Here is a 19,674-nt window from a genome sequence, read left to right on the forward strand (position 1 = left end):
AATTGATTGCGCGTAATTAAAAACAGATTAATATCACAATAGAAATAAATTAACAGTGTTTTATAATTTAGTTTTTAACCAATAAATTGCAGCATTACAATCAACAGATCATTATCTCTATGATTTTTCATTTTGTTGAATGGGAAATTGATTTTTTCTGATGGTATCACAAAAAAAAGAAACAATCAAATTAAGTGACAAGTTTAATTGACTTGACAAGTTTTAGACTGAGCTACGTCACAATAGGGAAAGAGAATGAGAATCAATTCTTAATCACAATTAGCTTGTATCTATTAGTGATCTGATTGCGACTTCGACTTTATATTATTATTATTGTAATAGTTTTTACTCTTTGATTGATATTCAATCAATAGATGAAAAATTGCAAAGAAAAAAAGATAATTCGAAATGAATCCAGTTTGAAGTTGTAATTGGTTAGGAAATTGTTTGTCAATCTTTAAGTTCATCAAAATTTATTGGATCGAATCTTAATCTTTTCCTTCCGTTATAATTTGCTTTTGTTTCTTTTTCTTAGATTTGATTTGTTGATTCCTTTATTTAAATGAGTTCCTAAAATTTTGACCTTCAATGGTACCGTTTGTTTTGAAAGTTGAATACAAAAAACAAAGGAATCGGACGATGAACTGGATTTTGTGGTGAATACGGCGATGGGATAATCTGAGCTTGGTGGGGAGGTGGCATGGGACGAGCTCCGTTAAATTGATTGGGAGCAAAGGCACCTCCATGGGGACTAACGTACATAGGAATACTTGGTGGCACCTGATGGTAGAAAAAGAAAAGGTTTAATTAGTTGGTTTAGTTCATTTGAAGTTGTGGTAAATCAACTTACTTGCATTGGAGTTGAGTACCTAAAATCAGTAGCAGTCGCTAATTGGCCACTACTATGGTGAGCTTGTGGTAGCGACATGTGATTGATTGTATACGGAAAAGATTGATTGTGATTCATCATTCCATTATTGCAGCTAATTGATGGCGGGGGCGACGATAATTGTGTTTGTGGTCCAGTGCCGGTCACTGTTGAACCACTAAGGAACATCCCATTGGCGGAGGATATTGATGGAGATGTTATGAAGGAAGTTCTGGAGGAATCAGAATTAAAGTTATCAGGTAATCGTTTTTGTCTTTGAAGACGCAGAAACCTTGGTCTATTTGAATTTGAGCCTTCGGATTCTGTGCTATTCCATAATCTTGGATCAGTGGATGGCCAATTGCTACCTTGTTTGAGATCTTCATGGCAACAGTTGGGACTAGAACTATTTGCAGTTGACACCACGATGCCGCTACTAGTGGTTGCCAATGGATCACCAGTAGTTGCAGAATTGGCACAAGCATCACTTGGGGTTTCAGTTAAAGAATTTGAGTCGTTTTTTTGAAAGTTGAATACAAAAAACAAAGGAACTGGATGATGAACAGGATTTTGTGGTGTATAAGATGATGGGATAATCTGAGCTTGGTGGGGAGGTGGTATGGGTCGAGCTCCATTCAACTGGTGGGGAGGTTGAATGGGACGAGCTCCGTTCAATTGGTGAGGTGTCGACATAGGTCTGGTTCCGTTCAATTGGTGGGAAGGAGGCATAGGACGAGCTCCATTCATTTGATGAGAAGGTGGCATCGGTCGGGCTCCGCTCAAGTGTTGAGGAGTTGGCATGGGACGAGCTCCGTTCAATTGGTGAGGTGGTGGCATCGGTCGAGTGCCATTTAATTGGTGGGAAGGTGGCATGGGACGAGCTCCATTGAATTGATTGGGAGCAAAGGCACCTCCATGGGGACTAACATACATAGGAACACTTGGTGGCACCTGATGGTAGAAAAACAAAAGATTTGATTAGTTGATTAAATACGTTAATATTTTCCCAAATCAGTCGGACAATTTGAACTATTATTACACTTACTTGCACTGGAGTTGTGTACCTAAAATCAGAAGCAGTCGCAACTTGACCGCTATTACTGTGAGTTAGAGGTAGCGAGACTTGATTGACTGTATAAGGAAAAGATTGACTATGATTCATGATCCCATTATTACATCCAATTGACGGTGGAGGAGATAATTGTGCTTGTGGCCCAGTGCTGGTCACCGCTGAATTGTTCAAAAACATTCCACTGGCTGAAGATAATGACGAGGAAGTTGTGAAAGAAGCTCTGGAGGAATCAGAATCAAAGCTATCGGGTAATCTTTTCTGTCTTTGAAGACGCAGGAATCTTGGTTTATTTGAGCCTTCGGATTCTGTGCTGCTCCATAATCTCGAACCAGTTGATGACCAATTACTACCTGATTTGAGATCTTCATTGCAAACACTGAGACTAGAATTAGTTGCACTAGTTGACACCACAATGCCACTACTAGTGGTTGCCACTGAATCATCGGTGGCCGAAGAGTTGGCACAAGCATCACTTGGGGTTTCGGTTGAAGAAGTTGATTCTTGATTGAAAATTCGAGCTCTCGCTTTCTCGTATTCTTCTTCTCTTTCTTCTAACGATTTACTTCGACGGCTTTCGACCAAATGTAAAGTGTTACCTCGACGATCGGGAGATTTGTCGTTAAGATAACCCTTTTCGGAGAGTTTATCCAATGATGACGAGTCTCTTTTAATGATTGACCTTACAGGCTCATTCGACTCTGGCTTAGAAGTATTTTTAATCTGCTCGCTAAACTTGAACTCAGGTAATCGAGTTGTCCGTGTTTTAGAAACAATAACAGAATTATCAACATTGGTTACATTATGATCCATACCGAAAAAAGCCGCTACCCGATGAACCAACATCCTATGGTACGAGGACATGGGTCCAAATTTATGTTGACTTCGTTTAGGATCTTTGACCAGGTCAGTCAATTGTTTCTCTATTTTGAGCAAATGAACCCGATCTTTGGGATTGTTTTGCAAAGTATCCGTAAGAAATTGCATCAAATCAGTACCAGTATGGTCAGTATAAGTTTCCGCGGTTGGCTCTAAAATTGAGTTAATTAGAAAGTACATTTCCGAAAGTTGATGAAAACAGAGGAGATTAGAGATGGGAAACAAGATAAAGAAAAGAACACCAATTAAAATCGATACAATTATTTCACCAGAAGAGCAAATTTCATTGTCAACGAGCAAGAACTGAATGAGGAGTAAAAGCGTGACTGAATCTGATGTGAGTTCAACTGTGTACTCACCTTTAGTTAATTTACATTTACCATTGGATGGTGATGGTGGTGGTTTACTCGTTTCAGGGATTATTACATTATCACTTCCATAATTACCATTAGCATTATCACAATTTTGATTGTTACTATGATCATTACTAATCTCAATCGATTCCTCTTCAGCTTTATCCTGGTTCGGACTAACAGCAGTTTCTGCCACTTGCGCGCTACAATTTGTGGTCATGATGGATTAAAAAACCAAGTTCACTATCTGTCTATTTGAATTACTGATCCAAACCAACAAGAGAATTAATGGAAATACGTTGATAGAGATAAAATGAGCCACCGATAGAATAACCAATTGAGTTGGAGAGAGAGAGAGAAAGACAAATAGGAGTCAAGGTTAATAAATATGACACAAAGAGAATAACAAAGATGGAACAATAAATGACGAAAACATGATAATAAGATTAAGAATAAACAATTTACCCGAAGATTAACATGAAAGGTCACAAAAAACACAATTACCTTTTTGATTATTCTCTCAGTTTCTCTCTCAGTCTCTCCTTCTCTCTTTCAACAACAGTGGAAGAGGAAAAAAACACCGAGACAACTGAAAGAAAGAGAAAAACAGAGAGAAAAGAAAGGAAGGCGAGAAAGAGGAAAACAAAAGGTAGAGAAAGAAAGAGTCGCGGGTAAATCAATTTCTCTCTCTTCTTCCTCCTTGGTGCTCAATCCAACCCAAAGTGATGAGGGAACAATTTTAATAACCAAATTAAAACACTCGGCATCTTAAGTGCCATTCAAATAACAATCAGTTGATTAACAACCAAAATAAACAAATTCAATAGTAAATATTGTAACTCAACCTTTCATATGATTTGATGAGAAGCAAAAAATGAACACAAATTGGGTCATCTCACTGCGCATGCGCATCATTAACTCTGTAATTTTGTTGACAATTAAATTTTAATTTCTATTAATTGGTTGACTAAATTCAGTGTATTTAACTTAAGTGGATTAATTGACGTCTTTTATTGATTTTCTGAAGTGAATTTTAAAATCGAAGTTATTTCAATTTCTATTCTCTGTTGTAATTGGCTGGTTTTCTCTTGTTGTTAAGGGAACTCATTGAACACATGATTCCAGGGCAATGGGAACGTTTGGTTGAGGTGATAATTCAAACACTCTTCTTGTTTTTGGTTAATTAATTGTTCACTTTTCGATTTGCTTATTGTTTAATTTGTTTCTATTTGGATTTTGTTTTTTTGTTGGTTAATTGTTTGATCTTTTTTTTCATTTCGCTTCTTTTAAAGGTCACTTTGTATTCGGACGAAGACCACACGACGATCAACATGTTGGTTACTCTATTTTGGGACGATCAATTTTATTTCCAATGAATAGGTAATCATTTTTACTAATTGTTTCCTACTTATTGAGATTGGCAGATGTCGTTTTGGATCCTTAATCAATAGAAAAACAATTAATCAAGTATCATTATGTTCTTGTCCGTGATTAATTAATCATTTTCGGATTATTGTGCTTATGGTTTAGTGAATTGTTGGATTTTTTTCTGGAAAAAAAGCTCATTTGATGTTAATAATTGTCAATTTTAAGGGAACCACTTCCTTCAAGTTACTTTTAGTTTGAATATCCTTAATTGTTATGCACAATTTGGATCATCCTAAGAGCTTATTTTTAATTATCTTTATCTTAATTAGCTGTCATTTGTCAACTTTTTAATCCGAGTCCATCTCTTTTCGACTTATTGTCAAAAGGTCGTAGCAAATCGAGTCTCAAATTTCAGCCATTGGTGATTTTCTCAATGAAGGAAACAATTAACAGTTGAATTGTTAATAACTTCTTTAATCGGGATCTTCAAATAAGAGCAAAATTAAGATTACAGTGAAAATATTGCTAACATTTAATTATTAATTGATTGTAAATCAACACAAACTGAATGAAACTGAATTGATACAAAATTTTTTCTCTTTTTAGTTTACATTTTGACCAATTGATGAATATGAAGGAAACACTGGAATCCTGGTGATGAGGTTGATTGATATTCGTGAAGTTTTGGTGAATTCAAATTATGATCTCTCTTAATGTTCCAGTTGCTGTGAGATGATGTTTAATTATATCACTTTGTGATTAAGTTCGATTTGGATTGGAATTGTTCAATTCTGTTCTTCGATCATTTCTGGAACACGAAAAACTGATGCATACTAATGATTAGCAACTGAATTAATAATTGTAATGATAATCTTGTCAATATGAATCTCTTACCGGTACACAAGATCAATTGTCCATTTGAATTCAATCGACAATCATATGGAAATGTTTTCCCCGTTGTCGATTGTTGTTCATTGTTCGAGTCTGAAATCGGAATGAAAAGTAACAATTCAAGAGAATTTCAGAATCTCATCCATCTTATACTCGAGACTTTCCCGAATCTCTTTCTACTAAATATAATTGATTTAATTTAGTTCGAAATCATCTTACCTGATCTCTCTCTCCTCAGATTGTTTACAAAAAGTCGCCTAACATTTGGATCTACTCTTCCATATCTTCCGTTCATGAAGAACATACTTCGTTCCTTGGCTTCTGAAACTTTCCAAATTGCGATTAAAAGGACCATCGATAAAACGATTGTTTGACTCAATCCGAATAACTTTCTGCTGGATGATAACATATTGATCTTTTCTGATGATTTATTCCTGAATCAATGGGAATGATTCACAATTAGACTAATTATCATTTAACTTTCCTTTACAATCACGCAGAAATGATTGATCTAGTGAACAATTTAATCGAAATCAAGTTTCATCAGAAACTTATAGATTTTCCATTACATTTCAACAGTTGTACTTTTCTGATTTTTTTTTCATATAAAACTGGAAAATTAATCACGAAATTGATTTATTAATCGATTATCTAACTAATAGTTTTAATTAGATTGATATTTAACTCATCGAATCCCTATAATAAGTCTTATTAATTATTTCTTTAAAATCTTATGTCCATTTTATTTCTAGATCACAAATCTAATTGTAAGTTTGATGAGCCACTGTAACAATTGAAGATCATCTATCATCAAATCAATTATTCCTCGCAATTTAAATTGGACAATATTCACTTTAAATCAGTTAATCGTCAAAGGAAAATAAAATTTTGCTTACCTGTTGAAAAAAAATAACTTATCCGATTTGGGAAGTGAGCAATCAACTTAGAAACAATTTGATTCACTTAATCAACTTTTGATACAACAATTAACAAACTAAATTTAACTAAACCAACAAATGAACGTAATTATCGTTGATGATACAAAAAAACTTCACGTTAATTGTTAGAGGCTTTTCGTCAACTGAATATAAGATATTTTTTCATTTTATTTAACTTGCGATAAAAAGTAAGTCAAAATTGTCATGCGTTATTCAGATTTCTCAGTAATTTCCTGAATAATATTTACCTATTTAAACGGTTATGACAGAGAGAGAGAGAGATGATTATAAGATTGAGAATTACCTTATAGATACAAAGGTGTTCATTTTGATAACATTATAAAAATGGGATGATCAGGGTAATCGGGATGAGGAATAATCATTCAAAAATGGATTATGATGTCTTCATGAGGGAATTAATCTTGATACTGATTATTGATTGTTGGCTATTGATTGATTAGTTTTTCGTAGATAAGATCAATAAGTTTGCGTTCAATTTGATCAGAAATTAAAGTCGATCATGCCGATCAAAGATAAACCAATAACAATTTAAATTGATTACAAACAAAACTTTTCTTAAATGATCAACTGATATAATAATTATTATCAATACTAATGATGCCAATTTGATATAGATAAGAATTCATAACCATAGGAACTGAGTTAATTTCCGTTTCCTTGAATAATATGAATTTTTCATCTTCTTTTTTTAAAGGAATTTCAATTTTGATAAAGTTCATGATATAATGATGACAATCATGATAATATTAGAGACAATTTTAAGGTGGAAAATTTTTGTCTGAATGGCAAAGATACAAATGAATGATCCTCATGTTACACAGGTAATGCTCATGAAGTTCAGCTAATTATATTCAACGGTGTGAGTTTGTTGTCACTATTATGACTACTCATTAGCAGAACAATCAGTAAACGTAAGGAATTTGTTAATTATGTAGATAACATTACTCAGATTATTCATATGTTATCATGAGTCTCAAGATGTAATCATGAGTTCCGAGTGTTGGAACTTTTTATTTCTCAATCAAATCTACTATGAATTCATAGTCACGTTAGAAAAATTGGTTTTCATCTTCAATCAATCATCCTCATCATCTTCATCATCTTAATCATGTTAAGAATCATTATGTTAATTGTTGAATGAAAAGAAAATTTTTCTTCACCTTCATTTATTTCTAAATCAACGTGATTTTTGGTTAATTGACTTAATTATGATTAACTTACATTACGATTTGTTCAATTGTTCATCTAAACATTGATTCGAATCAACAATTAATTGATTCACTTAAGGAAAATCAAATTAATTTGATTTGAGAAATTGCTTGAGCACATCAATTGTTATCATTTTTATTCATTTTGTTTTGATTACAATTTAATCTCGTGATTAACATGATGATTAGATTGAATAAATTAAATCTCTTTCTCCTGATGATTTGATAACAGTTAATATTTATTGTTATGATTAGTTAATTGTTAAAGTGCAAAAGGAACAGGATTTTATAATTAATTATAATCTGAATTAGTTAAAATTTGTAATGATAACATTTTTAATTGTAAGTTAATAGGTTAATTAACCAACAATTACTGAATGATTTTCACTGTTGTCACAATTAAATCAATTAATTTTCCAGTGGCTGATTAAATATTACCCAACTATTAACTTGATTAACATGATTAGTAAAGTATTTGTTTTTCAATATTTAACAAATTAATGAAACTATGATTAACTTAATTGTAATGATGAAAAGGCAGCTTTCAGCTTTCAGTAAATCAATAATAATTAAATTGTGAATGAGAGGAAATAAATGATTAGTTAAATCTACTAACAATCAAAGTTTAAAACAAAAAAAAGTTAATTATGAGACTGAATCAATGGATTAGATTGACAATCATAACCCTTGCCTTTTAACAATTAACAAATTTTTTGTCTATTCACAAAATCATAATTGTTAGTTAGTGTCGGTTGATGATCGTTAACCACAATCAGACTCAACAATTAACTAATAGTAATAATAAAGTTCATTAAATTCAATTCCTGTTGCTTTGAAAAATATCCATGAATGAGCTTCCCCGTCAACGATTTCACATTGGGAAACTTTACCTCGATGTCCTGAGAGAGGAAACAAGAAGACAATTAGTCAACAATTAGGTTAATGGTTATTGATTAACGAGAGACCACTTACCTTTAATGACAATTATATCATCATTAAGTGAAGTTGTTTGAAAGGTTAACAATAATTCATTTAAATTGCCCCGTTTAATTGCGATTGGCTTTTTGAGTTTAACATGACAATCTTTGTCCTTCGCGATGACCACGTTGATTGAATCATCGATAGTGTCCAGTAGGATTGAGTCATCGGCTCGAGCTCCCATTGCGGGTTCACTTGCCACTCCCGCTTTTGAACTGAACTTCAATTGACAGTCAAGTTTGGGTGTTCGTACTGAATAGTAACTAAAGGAATGAAAAAATAAATTGATAAATTAATCCAATGAAAAGGAAACGGAAATGATGCCTTTCCAACTTTACCCTGGATCCAAACGAATAGGAATCGAAGCACCCAATATGAATATGTCAGCATTCATGACCTGGAATTTAGTTGAAATCATCCGGATTGACTTATTGTTTCCCGCTGCGGCCAAACTTGCCGCTGTGGCGTAATTGACTGGTTTATATCTTTTGACAATGAAAAACTCTGGTGGTGCAGCTCGAGGTGTAGTTTCATGAGATAAACCTGAACAATGATCATGAATGAAGATGATGGTGGGAAAAATAAGTATAATAGATTATCATGAATAAAGGATCATATTATTTCAATAAGTGATTAGACAATGATATCAACAATTAAATAGCTTCTTTTCAACCTTAACCATTATTAATATCATTATATTGCCTTTTGATAACAATGGTAATACCTTGAGTTGGGAGTGGGTCAGGTAGAGGTTACCGATAATGTTATTCAATATATGATTCAGAATAATGAATTCCGTCAGAATAGATAACAATATAATGATGATGATTATCAATATGATAGTTGTATGATAATGAGAACTCCCAGTTAGATCATTAGTTGATTGTTATTGAGAGTTGATGATCATAATCAAGATTATCAATGTTAATCAAGTTTATATTGTTAACATTTTGCTTTCTTGTTTACATGACATTAGATTATTTGTCTGAATCTCTTACATGTAAACAATGTTTATGGAAATGATTCTGGATCAATGCTCATGAAAATTTCATTCTGGTATGAAAATTAATTTTCCATGTTAGTGTTAATTGTGGTTAATTATTTAGTTGATTCATTTTGTTTCCTACTGAGTTTTTGTCTGCCTAATAACAATAATATTCAGTTTATATTTTGATTGTTTAATATCTAATCAATACTGTAAATATCAATAATATCAAATCTTATTGTAAACAAAGATAATGATAATCAAGTTAATGTTGATTTAGTTGATTGTTGATATTTTGATGCTGATGATTAACATTACCTTTAGGAACTGGAGTGATTCCTGGAATTGCGAGATTCATGAAAATTGAAATTTTCTCATCTTTACTTAGAATTGAATTATTGACATCATTTGATTGATTATTTGATTGTTGTTGATTCGATTGTTGAACTTCATCAGAATCAGAACTAATTGTGTTCGTTGTCGATGTTGTATGAGCAATAACTCGGCAAAACTCCTCATTAGACATGGTCAATAGTCGAGCATTTCTCATGATTGTACTACGAATAGAACAATCAATTAATATCTTGAATCACTACTAATTAATTAGTTAATTGTTACCTGTCTTCCAAAACACCTCGAACGATCGTCCAGTCATTGGAATTGAGTGAACGTCTCTTACATTCAGCTAAGGCCCATTGGATGATCGCATTGAACAATGAATACTCAGAGTAGAGATTCAAATATCGACGACCAACAATAAACTCTAATGTCGTTGATTGTATTGAACTAAATGTGACAATTAAGAAAATCAATTGTGTTTCGAACACTTGAAATTAAAACAAATCCTTGTTCAAGATTATTGATGAAATTCATATTCTCTATTTTGAACTAAATGGTCAATAATTATCACTAATTATCTCCGTTAATTGTTGACACTAATCAACAGTCCATTAAGGATTCACTCTGATAATTAACTGTTTCAATCTAAAAGTTTTTAATTGATGAACAACATTCTATTTATTAGATTATTACTATAATCGACTTGGAAAAAATTGATTATCTAAACCAAATTATCTAGATTTAGATTAATTTATCTAATTGACGAAGATAAAAAATTAAATGTTATTAAATAATCATTGGAAATTGAAATTCATCTCATGATTGTTAATAGAGTTTAGTTGGACTGGTCAGTTTTAATTGATCATTAGGATCTTTTTAATTGTGATTAATTGATGGTTTACTTACTTGAAAGATTTATGAGTGATTACATGATACGTTTGTCTATCAATTATTTGAATTGATTGGAAAATTAATTGTTGGGAATTAAGTACATTAGCAAATTCGTAAACAGCACAAGCACAAGAAGGAGTAATATTTTTCTCTATGTAAGCCAAACACTCCCTGTGAAAATCAACATGAGAAAATCAGTCAGTTAATCAATCATTTAGGTGGAATTAAGATTTTAAAATAATTAAGATTATGATTAGGTAAACATAATATATTTTTCTAAGTGTCAACTGTTAATTGTTATCTGGTTTAGTCTCTAATCTTTTGAGTGTTTTCTTGATTAACTGTTAATTGGTACGAGATTGTGTTGAGATAATTGTTAACATTTTTGGCTTTGATTGTTGTTGATTCAGTTTATTTTATTGGTCTAAATTGTTGTACCAAAGACATTGACACAATTAAAAGGCTCAATCAGCAAAACTTTGGTTCTAATATTTTGGTGATGAAAATTATATTAATTGTTCACTCAACATGAAATCAGTTGGTTTACTTGTTAGGCTGTTGATGCTAATTGTTAACAATTTAAAGACCAATTTTGGTAACATCAACGACAGAATCGTGATAATCCTGTTAATTGTGATAAACTAAACAAACAGTTGCAAGCAATTAACATTGAAACAAGAAACAGAGATGATAAATCGTTGATTAATCCAAAGTTAATCAAAATAATTCAAGACTCAGAAAATCATGTTTACGATTCCTGGTTAATGTTTGAAATTCAGTTTAAATCATAATGTTTATTATAGTTCATTGATTTTACTTGATCACTTTTTTAATAGTGATTAAAGATGATGTTGGAATTAAATTGTTTACATTACCTTAAAAGATGAGGAAGAAGATATTTTTTAGCAGCATAAGCTGTTAACATCGCATCTTCAACTGAATTTAAGTTCAGTGAATCTGAGGGATGAGAAAAACAACCAATGAGTTATGTTTCATTTGACGAATGCAACAATTAGTTAATTGTTCCAATTACCTGTGTATGCATAGCGAAGTAAATTTTCAAATCCAATTGGTGCTAAATCAGGAATACGAATCACTTTACTTTTATCAGCCATATCGCCATAAAACATTGCCTCGAAAACTGTGGTTTCACAAATGCGATTAATTGTTTGTAATTAGTTTTAATTGTTACTTTCGCTTACCTGGTGATGTCATTGCCAAAAGGACTCGATGACCAACATATTTTTTTGAATGTTGAGGTGGACCAACGATGAAAGTAACATCAGTAAACGATTTGTTCTGAAGGAGATTTGAAGCTCGTGACACTAATCGATCGGACTCTCCATTAATCTGTCAACAATACAGATTAAAATGCGAAAATTTCATGCAAACAATCAACAAACAATCAGCTTAAATATCGAAGCAATCAGCGTAAATTAATAAACACTTTTCATCGCAATTAATAAACAACAATTTCATGATATTACAAATTCAATTCACATGAAAAAATTTTAATCCTTTGTTAATAAGCTGATCAATTTTCATCAGATTTGACTAATCCAGATTCTGAAGTAATTGATTGTTTCATATTCAGTTCATTTATTTTTAAGCCAGTTAATTGTTCAATCTAATTGCTGAGGATTATTTATTTTTAGATCTTTTAATTACAGGCAACAATTAATAGCAAGTGAAAATAATTTAAATCTAACATTTCAGTTAATCTTTACAGTTAATCTGTAAATTTTTTAATCAACCCTTTTAGCATCAGGGTCAAACTAAAAGTGTTAATTATTAAACCTTGATCATGAATCAACAATTTGTTAATTTGTTGATTACCATTGCTTGTTGATATCTGATTACATTTAATTCCGATGAGACAATTAGTTTGATTATGATCACCATGAAATGGAAAATGTCAATCAAGACAATGGCCTTTTGGCCGTTTCATTATTTCTAATTGTTTACTGATCATCGCAAAGTAAATCAACTAATTGTGAGTCTAAATTTGGGGAAGATACTTAATCATAATGATGAAACAATTGCCAAGTTAACTGGTTAATCAACAACAATTTTGGCAAACAATTGATTGTAAGTAATCAGTTAACGTAACATTTGACATTATCTTAGGATTATAATTATAAGTAGAAAATGTTTCATCTAAACTGAATTAACTTTAATTGTTAGTCTTTGAGTCTCACTAATTTCATCATTTTAATCTCGCTCATCCATCTTATCATCATCATCCTACTCAACGTTATTAATTACTTAACCCTTTTTCCAGCTACCTTATCATTTTAAGTTAATCAGTTCATTATCATGAGGTTATCATGATACTCGTCAACTAATTCAGTTAATTCTTATGAAATGAGTTGATTGCTGAGATAAGATTCCGGATGAAGATTCAAGTTTAAGGAAGTGAACTTCATCCAACATTAATTTAACTCAATTCTTAGTTTCAATTTGTCTTGAAATGTTTTTCCATAGACAAAGAAATTGAAACTTCGACTTAACTATCAACAATTAGTTGATTATTAATAAATTTAATATTAGGTAAACAACTAAGTAATGGCCAAAATTTTTTCGAGCTTACGTTTGGCTTGATTGTTAGAAAACTTTAGATTTTTGATTAATAAATTTAGTATAATTAGAGAGGTTAGATAATAAGCTTTAACATGATACATAAAAGATCATTTTATGATGATTAGTTTAATTACAATTAAATTATATCTAAAGTGATAGAATTTTTGTTTTTCGATCTTTTATTCAGGCCATTTTTCGATGAATATTGAACTTTCGAATTAAAATTTAAACAAAATGTTCTTTGGATTTTCGAGCTACTATTGGATAAATTTGAACAATTAAAACGATCAAGTTCAAATTTTATTTAAATTTAATCAAAAAATCATTTACCATTGAAGAGACATTGTCTATGGAGATTTTTACATGAAAATTGATTCTAATTCAAGAATTTCATGAAAATCGGCTCTTTATGGAAAATCAACACAAATCAACTTGATTTCTAACAATCAAGCCAAACGTAAGCTCGAAAAAATTTTGGCCATTACTTAGTTGTTTACCTAATACTTTAAATTTATCAACAGTTTTGATGAAAATGTCAATCAAACTTTAATTAAAATGAAATGATAACAATTCAAGCGATTCGCATGCAAAAATGATGAAATCAGTTGAACAATCAGTGAATCTCATGCTTATTATGTAGAATTAGTTAAATTGTAGTTAATTAACTCACCAGACGCTGAAAGTCAACTTCCGATTTAATGAATGATCCTCCGTTCGGTTGATGATTTGCCATTAAACGAAACAATCAATTATTGTTAAATTAAAGTCTTTTAATAATCAAACAATCAATTGATTAACTTTATCGATAAACAATCTTGACAATCAACAAATTCCGTTGTTGAGTTTGTAATCATTGATGAAACTAAATCATTTTAAAAGTGAAAACTGATGATAAGCTTAATTACTTAATCAAAACAATGATTGAACAACAATTTAAATCCACTTATGTTTTTGTTATCAAGTTTGATTAACACAAAATTAGTTTCAAATGATGAACAAATAATTCAGATACAAACTAAATGATTAGATGAAACTTTCTGGTCAAAAATGAATCAAAATCAATCAGAAAACTAGGTTAATTACATAAACAATAATAACAATTAGTCTAATTATAATAAAAGCGGAAAATTTGATATGATAATAAAAAGAGGTAAAAAAGGCTTATAGCCTAAGGAAAATGGTTCCAACAAAAGTGACCTTAGGATATAAGTGGACACGATTTGTGATAATTTGAACTCCAAGTCCAAAGCCCTCCCAGTCTCTCCCTTATCATCATCATGATGACCATCATCAGTCTTGACCAATATTAAATTGTATTATTAAATTGTATGAATAATATCATTTCTTCCGTTCCCTAATTCTGATAAAATGATAGTAAATGGATATGGATGGTTGGCTGACCAAAGGGTGGACTCGGGGTGATTTCAACTCCCACTGACCTCCTCCTCCTCCTCCTCCACCACCTCTACCTGCTCTTACTCATCTTCTCATAAACCTATTATCCTGATCATCCTGATGGTTACTAACAACAAACCTGTAAGGCTCCAATTATTACCTTCCAGAATCAACCATGAATATCAATTCAGATTCAGAACTTTTTTCTTTGTCTTCTGGTTACTATTCAGTTTTTTTTCTTGTTTTTTACTTTTCCCTGTTTTGTTTTTTCTGATTGACTGATTTTTAGTATATTAGTTATTAGTGATATTATCTGAGTATTGGATTCACCAGAATTACCAGAATCAGGTTCATCAATTTTCAAGATTATCATTATAATGATAACTATCATTATCTGTTTAATTTATTCACAGTCCTATTTGATTTGATCATAACACTGGCCTTAAACTGACCTCCTTTAGGCTTCAAAGTTTTTACTTTTCCGTGTCAATTGAAGTTGACCTGATTTCTGACAGTCTATTTGTGAACCTTTTAATCACCATAATCAAATCAAATCAAAGCTTTTCAAATGATTATTTTAATTACTTTGGTGCATCAATAATCATGATAATAAATAATAACAATCAAACTGAATGATTAAAACTACAATTTACGATCATCGTTGGTCTTTTTCATTATTAATATTTACTATTTTCATCATCTAATTATAATTGATACTTATTGATTTTTATCTGATTATCAAACCTCAATTCTTAATCATCGCCGTTGTAATCAGACTTAATTGTGTTTAATTGTCGTTGGTTATTCTTGCCTGTTTTTTGGGCTTTTAGTTTATCAAGTTTATTTTGTTTTTTTTCCAATGTATTAATCAATGAAGTTCAACGAATCAACTAATTGCGTGATTAACAAACATGTAGTAATAGTAATCATTGGTACATCTAACTACTAATCACGTTTTAATTGTGTTCTGTCTCAGTTTTGATCAAGTTTCAATTCCTCTGATTGAGTCACACGATGAAACATTTTCTCGATTAATCATCTCGATTCAGTTGATTATTAACTATTAACAATATCCTTAATTTCATTGATTAACATTAATCTTATGATGATTAAAAACAAAGTTACAAGAATTGGTTTTCAAATAATCCTTAATCAAATCAATCCAGTTGATTATGATATTAACTCTTTGTGACATCAAGTCATTAATTGTTCATTTTTGCTCGAATTTTTTTAGAAAAATTAACGATTAAATCACCAGGGATTAATTTAAATCATCACTGTATATAACTATTTCACGATTTTTCACACGAAGATTGAAGAAAAACTAAGGTACCTACAGTCACACAAAAAATATTATCTGAAAGAACTCAAAAATCTACACCAGGTAAGAATAGAGCGAATGTCATTGATGGTCAAGGTCAAAAGTTATAAATTGGTGAAGAAAAGGGGACGTTTAATTACTTAAATTAAAGTGTTAATTAGGAGACAAAGAGGATAAGATTGAAGAGGAAGAGAGATGGGGAAAGATAGAAGGGAAGACAAAGAAGACAACTCAAAGAGAAAGAAAAAAGAGAGAGTATGAGATAAATTTTCTTTTTTTCAATTGTGTCAACCGTACGCCCTGGGGCATTAAATTACGAGAGGTTGATCAAAGCGTTGATTACTCTGTTTAACCCAAGGTGTACATAACGACTGTTCCGTTTGACCAAAAAAGACAGAAAAAATCTCATTCATTGGATTGGATTCCTTGAAATTTACTCAGTGATCATGTCGATTGCACGTTAATGAGCATCAATATCCATCTCATCATGATGACAATAAGAGAAAGCGGTAATAACTTGTCGATAATCGTAATTATCTTAATGGTGAAATATACTATTTAAAATGAATATTTTCACTTGGTTGCTCATACTAATTATCAATAATTAGGTAAAAATAAAAATTATATTCTAATTGAAACTTTATTCTGTATTAGTGAGGACAAATTCATTTAAAATATTAACTGAATTTTCTGATCATGAGCCACAAACGATAATTGTTTACATATTGTTAAATCTTTTTGAATTAATCAATTCATCAACTATTAATGTTAATTAGTTAATTGTTTTCATGAATAATCATTGGATAAATAATGTTATTGAAACACCAATTGGCAATAATTTTCTGTGTCGCTTGTTCAATATTCTGGATTCCTCAAGTTTACCATTTTACTCAATTGTATTTATCTCAAAATCTTCGCATTCGAATTCAAGATTACAAAGATAAGTTCGATTTTCCTGATATTTATCTTTGCGTTTTCATCGACAATACGAACCTCGAAATATCACGGACTATTCCAACAAATGGTCGCTCGAATCCAGAATATCTCAACTTTCTCAGTAATCTAACCCTTGGTGAGATTCAGCGAAAGCTTCGAACAGAACTTTTCTCTTTTTCTATTTATATTTCGAGCCCATTTAGTTTTCCAAATAAATATGAGCCCGATTGTTTTATAATCCACTTTACCGATGGATTCGAGATATTCATTAAAATCACATGTTTAAATTTGGAATATTATTATGCCTCAGTTCTGACAATTGTACACAACATATCCTCTTATTCATTGTCATTAACTGAACAAGGATCATTCGACGGTGTTTATCAGCCTCCTCGAAATCTCATCCCATTGCTGAATTCGGGCCATGAACACTTGGTGATCAGTGTAACTAAACACACGAAAGTTATAAAACGTCCACCCAATGGTCCAAATTGTGTCAACTATAATCAAGATACTTATAATGATTGCAAAATTGAAGCAGCTCAAAGGTTGCTGAAAAATTCATTGGATGTCAATACGATTGTACCAATATACGATTCGAGGCTTCATGACCATAGATTCGTGAATTATGTTTCCTCAGAAAACGAGAGCCCTGGTAACATATCCGGATGCCTGAATATATTTTCAGCACTAAAATGCCGCCGTGTACAATACGATACAATATCTACAATATCGGCTTCCAATACAAGTGAATCAAAGTTAAGTTTCATGTTGGATCGATCGATTGATTTTACTTATGATTTTGAATATGATTTTCCATGGCCAGAATATGTGCTTAAAGTAATTGAAATTGTTTCTACTTGGCTTGGATTCTCAGTTCTCTCTGTTTTAACAACGATAACAGAAACAATTAGTAAAATCTTTTCTCATGTTTCCTCGATACTGGTTCGTAAGTTGGTAGATCGAGTCCTACCTGGCACAATACTGTGAGTCTGAGTATTTACCTGAACAAGAAAAAATTAACAACATCAACTTATGTAATCCAAGCTGAAGGATCTACACTCTCATCTCAAGTTAAACTGATTTAGTGACCATAACTCACTGATGTTAATTAACGACGACAACTTAAGACTTAAAATGTAATCAAGTTGTTGTCAACTAATTAGCCGAATTCAATCAAGTAAACGAAATTAAGGAATTAAACTAATATCAGACTTTCAATGAATTTAATGATGATTGAAGATGAAAAAGTGAACAATTTACCTCTCATCACCAATAATCGTCAAATTGATTCGGAGTAATAATCGAAATGTAATCTTACGCCTATTTTACATTAAAGAGATACACTAGGTTACTCATAGTAATTAGTTGATTAATGTACAATGTAATTAGAGTAAATTGAAAAAAAAATTCAAACAAACTGCCCATTATAATATTTTAATCTGGTTATTAAAGTAAAAGTAGGATTCGAGTGATATGTAATTAAATTAATCCCCTGAGTTAAACAATTAAATGAGTGAGAAAGATGAATTTTCTGAAAAGATCGCGACTAATTGAAACCATTAAAGTAATAATATTTTGATAATTTCTCTCGATAAAATAATAATGTTGTTAACTAATTTAATGTCATTGTAAGTTGAAATTTTCATCGATGCAATTGATTATTACAACAATTCCGTTGATTGTATAATGTTTCATCACACAATTGTAATCAGTAGGTCGAAATGTTCAATAAAAATAAGTTAGCTATTTTTTTCTGTGTCGCTTGTTCAATATTTTGGATTCCTCAAGTTTATCATCAAACTAAACGATATTTGGCTAAAGAAGTTCGTATACATATTCAAGAATACACCAGTAACTACGATTTTCCTGACATTTACCTTTGCGTTTTCATCGACAATACCAACCTTAATATCTCAGAAAAGATTCCGACCAATGGTCTTAAGAATCCAGATTATATCAATTTCATAAGTAATTTGACTATTGGTGAAATTCGTGAAATGCTTCGACCAGAACTTTTCTCGTTGAAAGTTCGAGTCGAAAGTCCGTTTTCATATCCAAACAGTTCAATACCGACATGTCAGATAGTCCATTACATTGATGGTTTCGAGATTTTCATCAAGATTACCTGTTCGAGTTTGGAAAATTATTATGCCTCGATTCTGACCATCGAGCATAATGTCCCTTCGTATTCAGTTCTGTTAACAGAAAATAACACATTCGATGGGATTTATCATCCTCAGCGAAATGTCATCCCTTCGATGAGCTCTGGTCACGAACAGATGATGATAAGTGTAACCAAACACACTAAAGTGGTTCATTCACCACCAAAAGGTCCAGGATGTAGTAACTATACTCAAGATATTTATAATGGATGTAAAATTAATGCCGCTCGTAAATTGTTGGACAGAGCATTGGACGTTAATACAATTGTCCCGTTAAATGAGTCAATTTTTGATGACCATCGGTTCGTGAATTATGTTACCAATGAAACTAAAAAGGAAGGTAACATCTCAGGCTGTTTCGATCCATTTGATCAAAAAACGAAATGTCGACATGTTCAATATGATACAATCTCTACAGTATTGGCCTCGAATACAACTCAGTCTAAACTTAGCTTCATGTTGGATCGAACCATCGACTTTACTTATGAC

General features: G+C 31.4%; 2 protein-coding genes and 2 long non-coding RNA genes across 7 annotated transcripts; 1 reads left to right on the forward strand and 3 right to left on the reverse strand.

The window, feature by feature from the left end:
* Positions 1-45: 45 nt before the first annotated feature.
* On the reverse strand, positions 46-3,945 carry LOC128386182 (cAMP-regulated phosphoprotein 21-like). Of its 3 annotated transcripts, none has more exons than XM_053345177.1 (5): positions 3,674-3,945; positions 3,176-3,420; positions 1,914-2,968; positions 851-1,819; positions 46-780 (listed from the first exon to the last, which is right to left on the reverse strand). In XM_053345177.1, the coding sequence occupies exons 2-5, from the start codon at positions 3,387-3,389 to the stop codon at positions 586-588; spliced, it is 2,433 nt and encodes an 810-aa protein (XP_053201152.1). In that variant the 5' UTR covers positions 3,390-3,420; positions 3,674-3,945; the 3' UTR covers positions 46-585. The 3 variants fall into 3 exon arrangements, with proteins under 3 accessions (XP_053201152.1, XP_053201150.1, XP_053201151.1); XM_053345175.1 differs by having other exon boundaries at positions 3,176-3,432; positions 3,674-3,944; XM_053345176.1 differs by having other exon boundaries at positions 3,176-3,432; positions 3,635-3,944.
* A 190-nt stretch (positions 3,946-4,135) lies between these two features.
* LOC128386187 (uncharacterized) lies at positions 4,136-5,865 on the forward strand. The gene is made up of 3 exons (XR_008324881.1): positions 4,136-4,317; positions 4,462-4,549; positions 5,144-5,865. It is a non-coding gene; the product is annotated as an uncharacterized LOC128386187 (long non-coding RNA).
* Positions 5,222-6,775, reverse strand: LOC128386186 (uncharacterized). The gene is made up of 4 exons (XR_008324880.1): positions 6,325-6,775; positions 5,648-5,862; positions 5,432-5,521; positions 5,222-5,360 (listed from the first exon to the last, which is right to left on the reverse strand). It is a non-coding gene; the product is annotated as an uncharacterized LOC128386186 (long non-coding RNA).
* A 1,038-nt stretch (positions 6,776-7,813) lies between these two features.
* Positions 7,814-14,641, reverse strand: LOC128386188 (uncharacterized). Of its 2 annotated transcripts, none has more exons than XM_053345184.1 (10): positions 14,039-14,641; positions 11,991-12,087; positions 11,822-11,929; positions 11,664-11,745; positions 10,804-10,959; positions 10,177-10,344; positions 9,877-10,115; positions 8,912-9,116; positions 8,568-8,836; positions 7,814-8,494 (listed from the first exon to the last, which is right to left on the reverse strand). In XM_053345184.1, the coding sequence occupies exons 1-10, from the start codon at positions 14,099-14,101 to the stop codon at positions 8,385-8,387; spliced, it is 1,497 nt and encodes a 498-aa protein (XP_053201159.1). In that variant the 5' UTR covers positions 14,102-14,641; the 3' UTR covers positions 7,814-8,384. The 2 variants fall into 2 exon arrangements, with proteins under 2 accessions (XP_053201159.1, XP_053201158.1); XM_053345183.1 differs by having other exon boundaries at positions 11,991-12,138; positions 14,039-14,640.
* Between the last annotated feature and the right edge of the window lie 5,033 nt (positions 14,642-19,674).

The sequence above is a fragment of the Panonychus citri genome, unplaced genomic scaffold (genome assembly GCF_014898815.1).
Source record: "Panonychus citri isolate SS breed McGregor unplaced genomic scaffold, ASM1489881v1 Contig00063, whole genome shotgun sequence".
Lineage (NCBI taxonomy): Eukaryota > Metazoa > Arthropoda > Arachnida > Trombidiformes > Tetranychidae > Panonychus > Panonychus citri.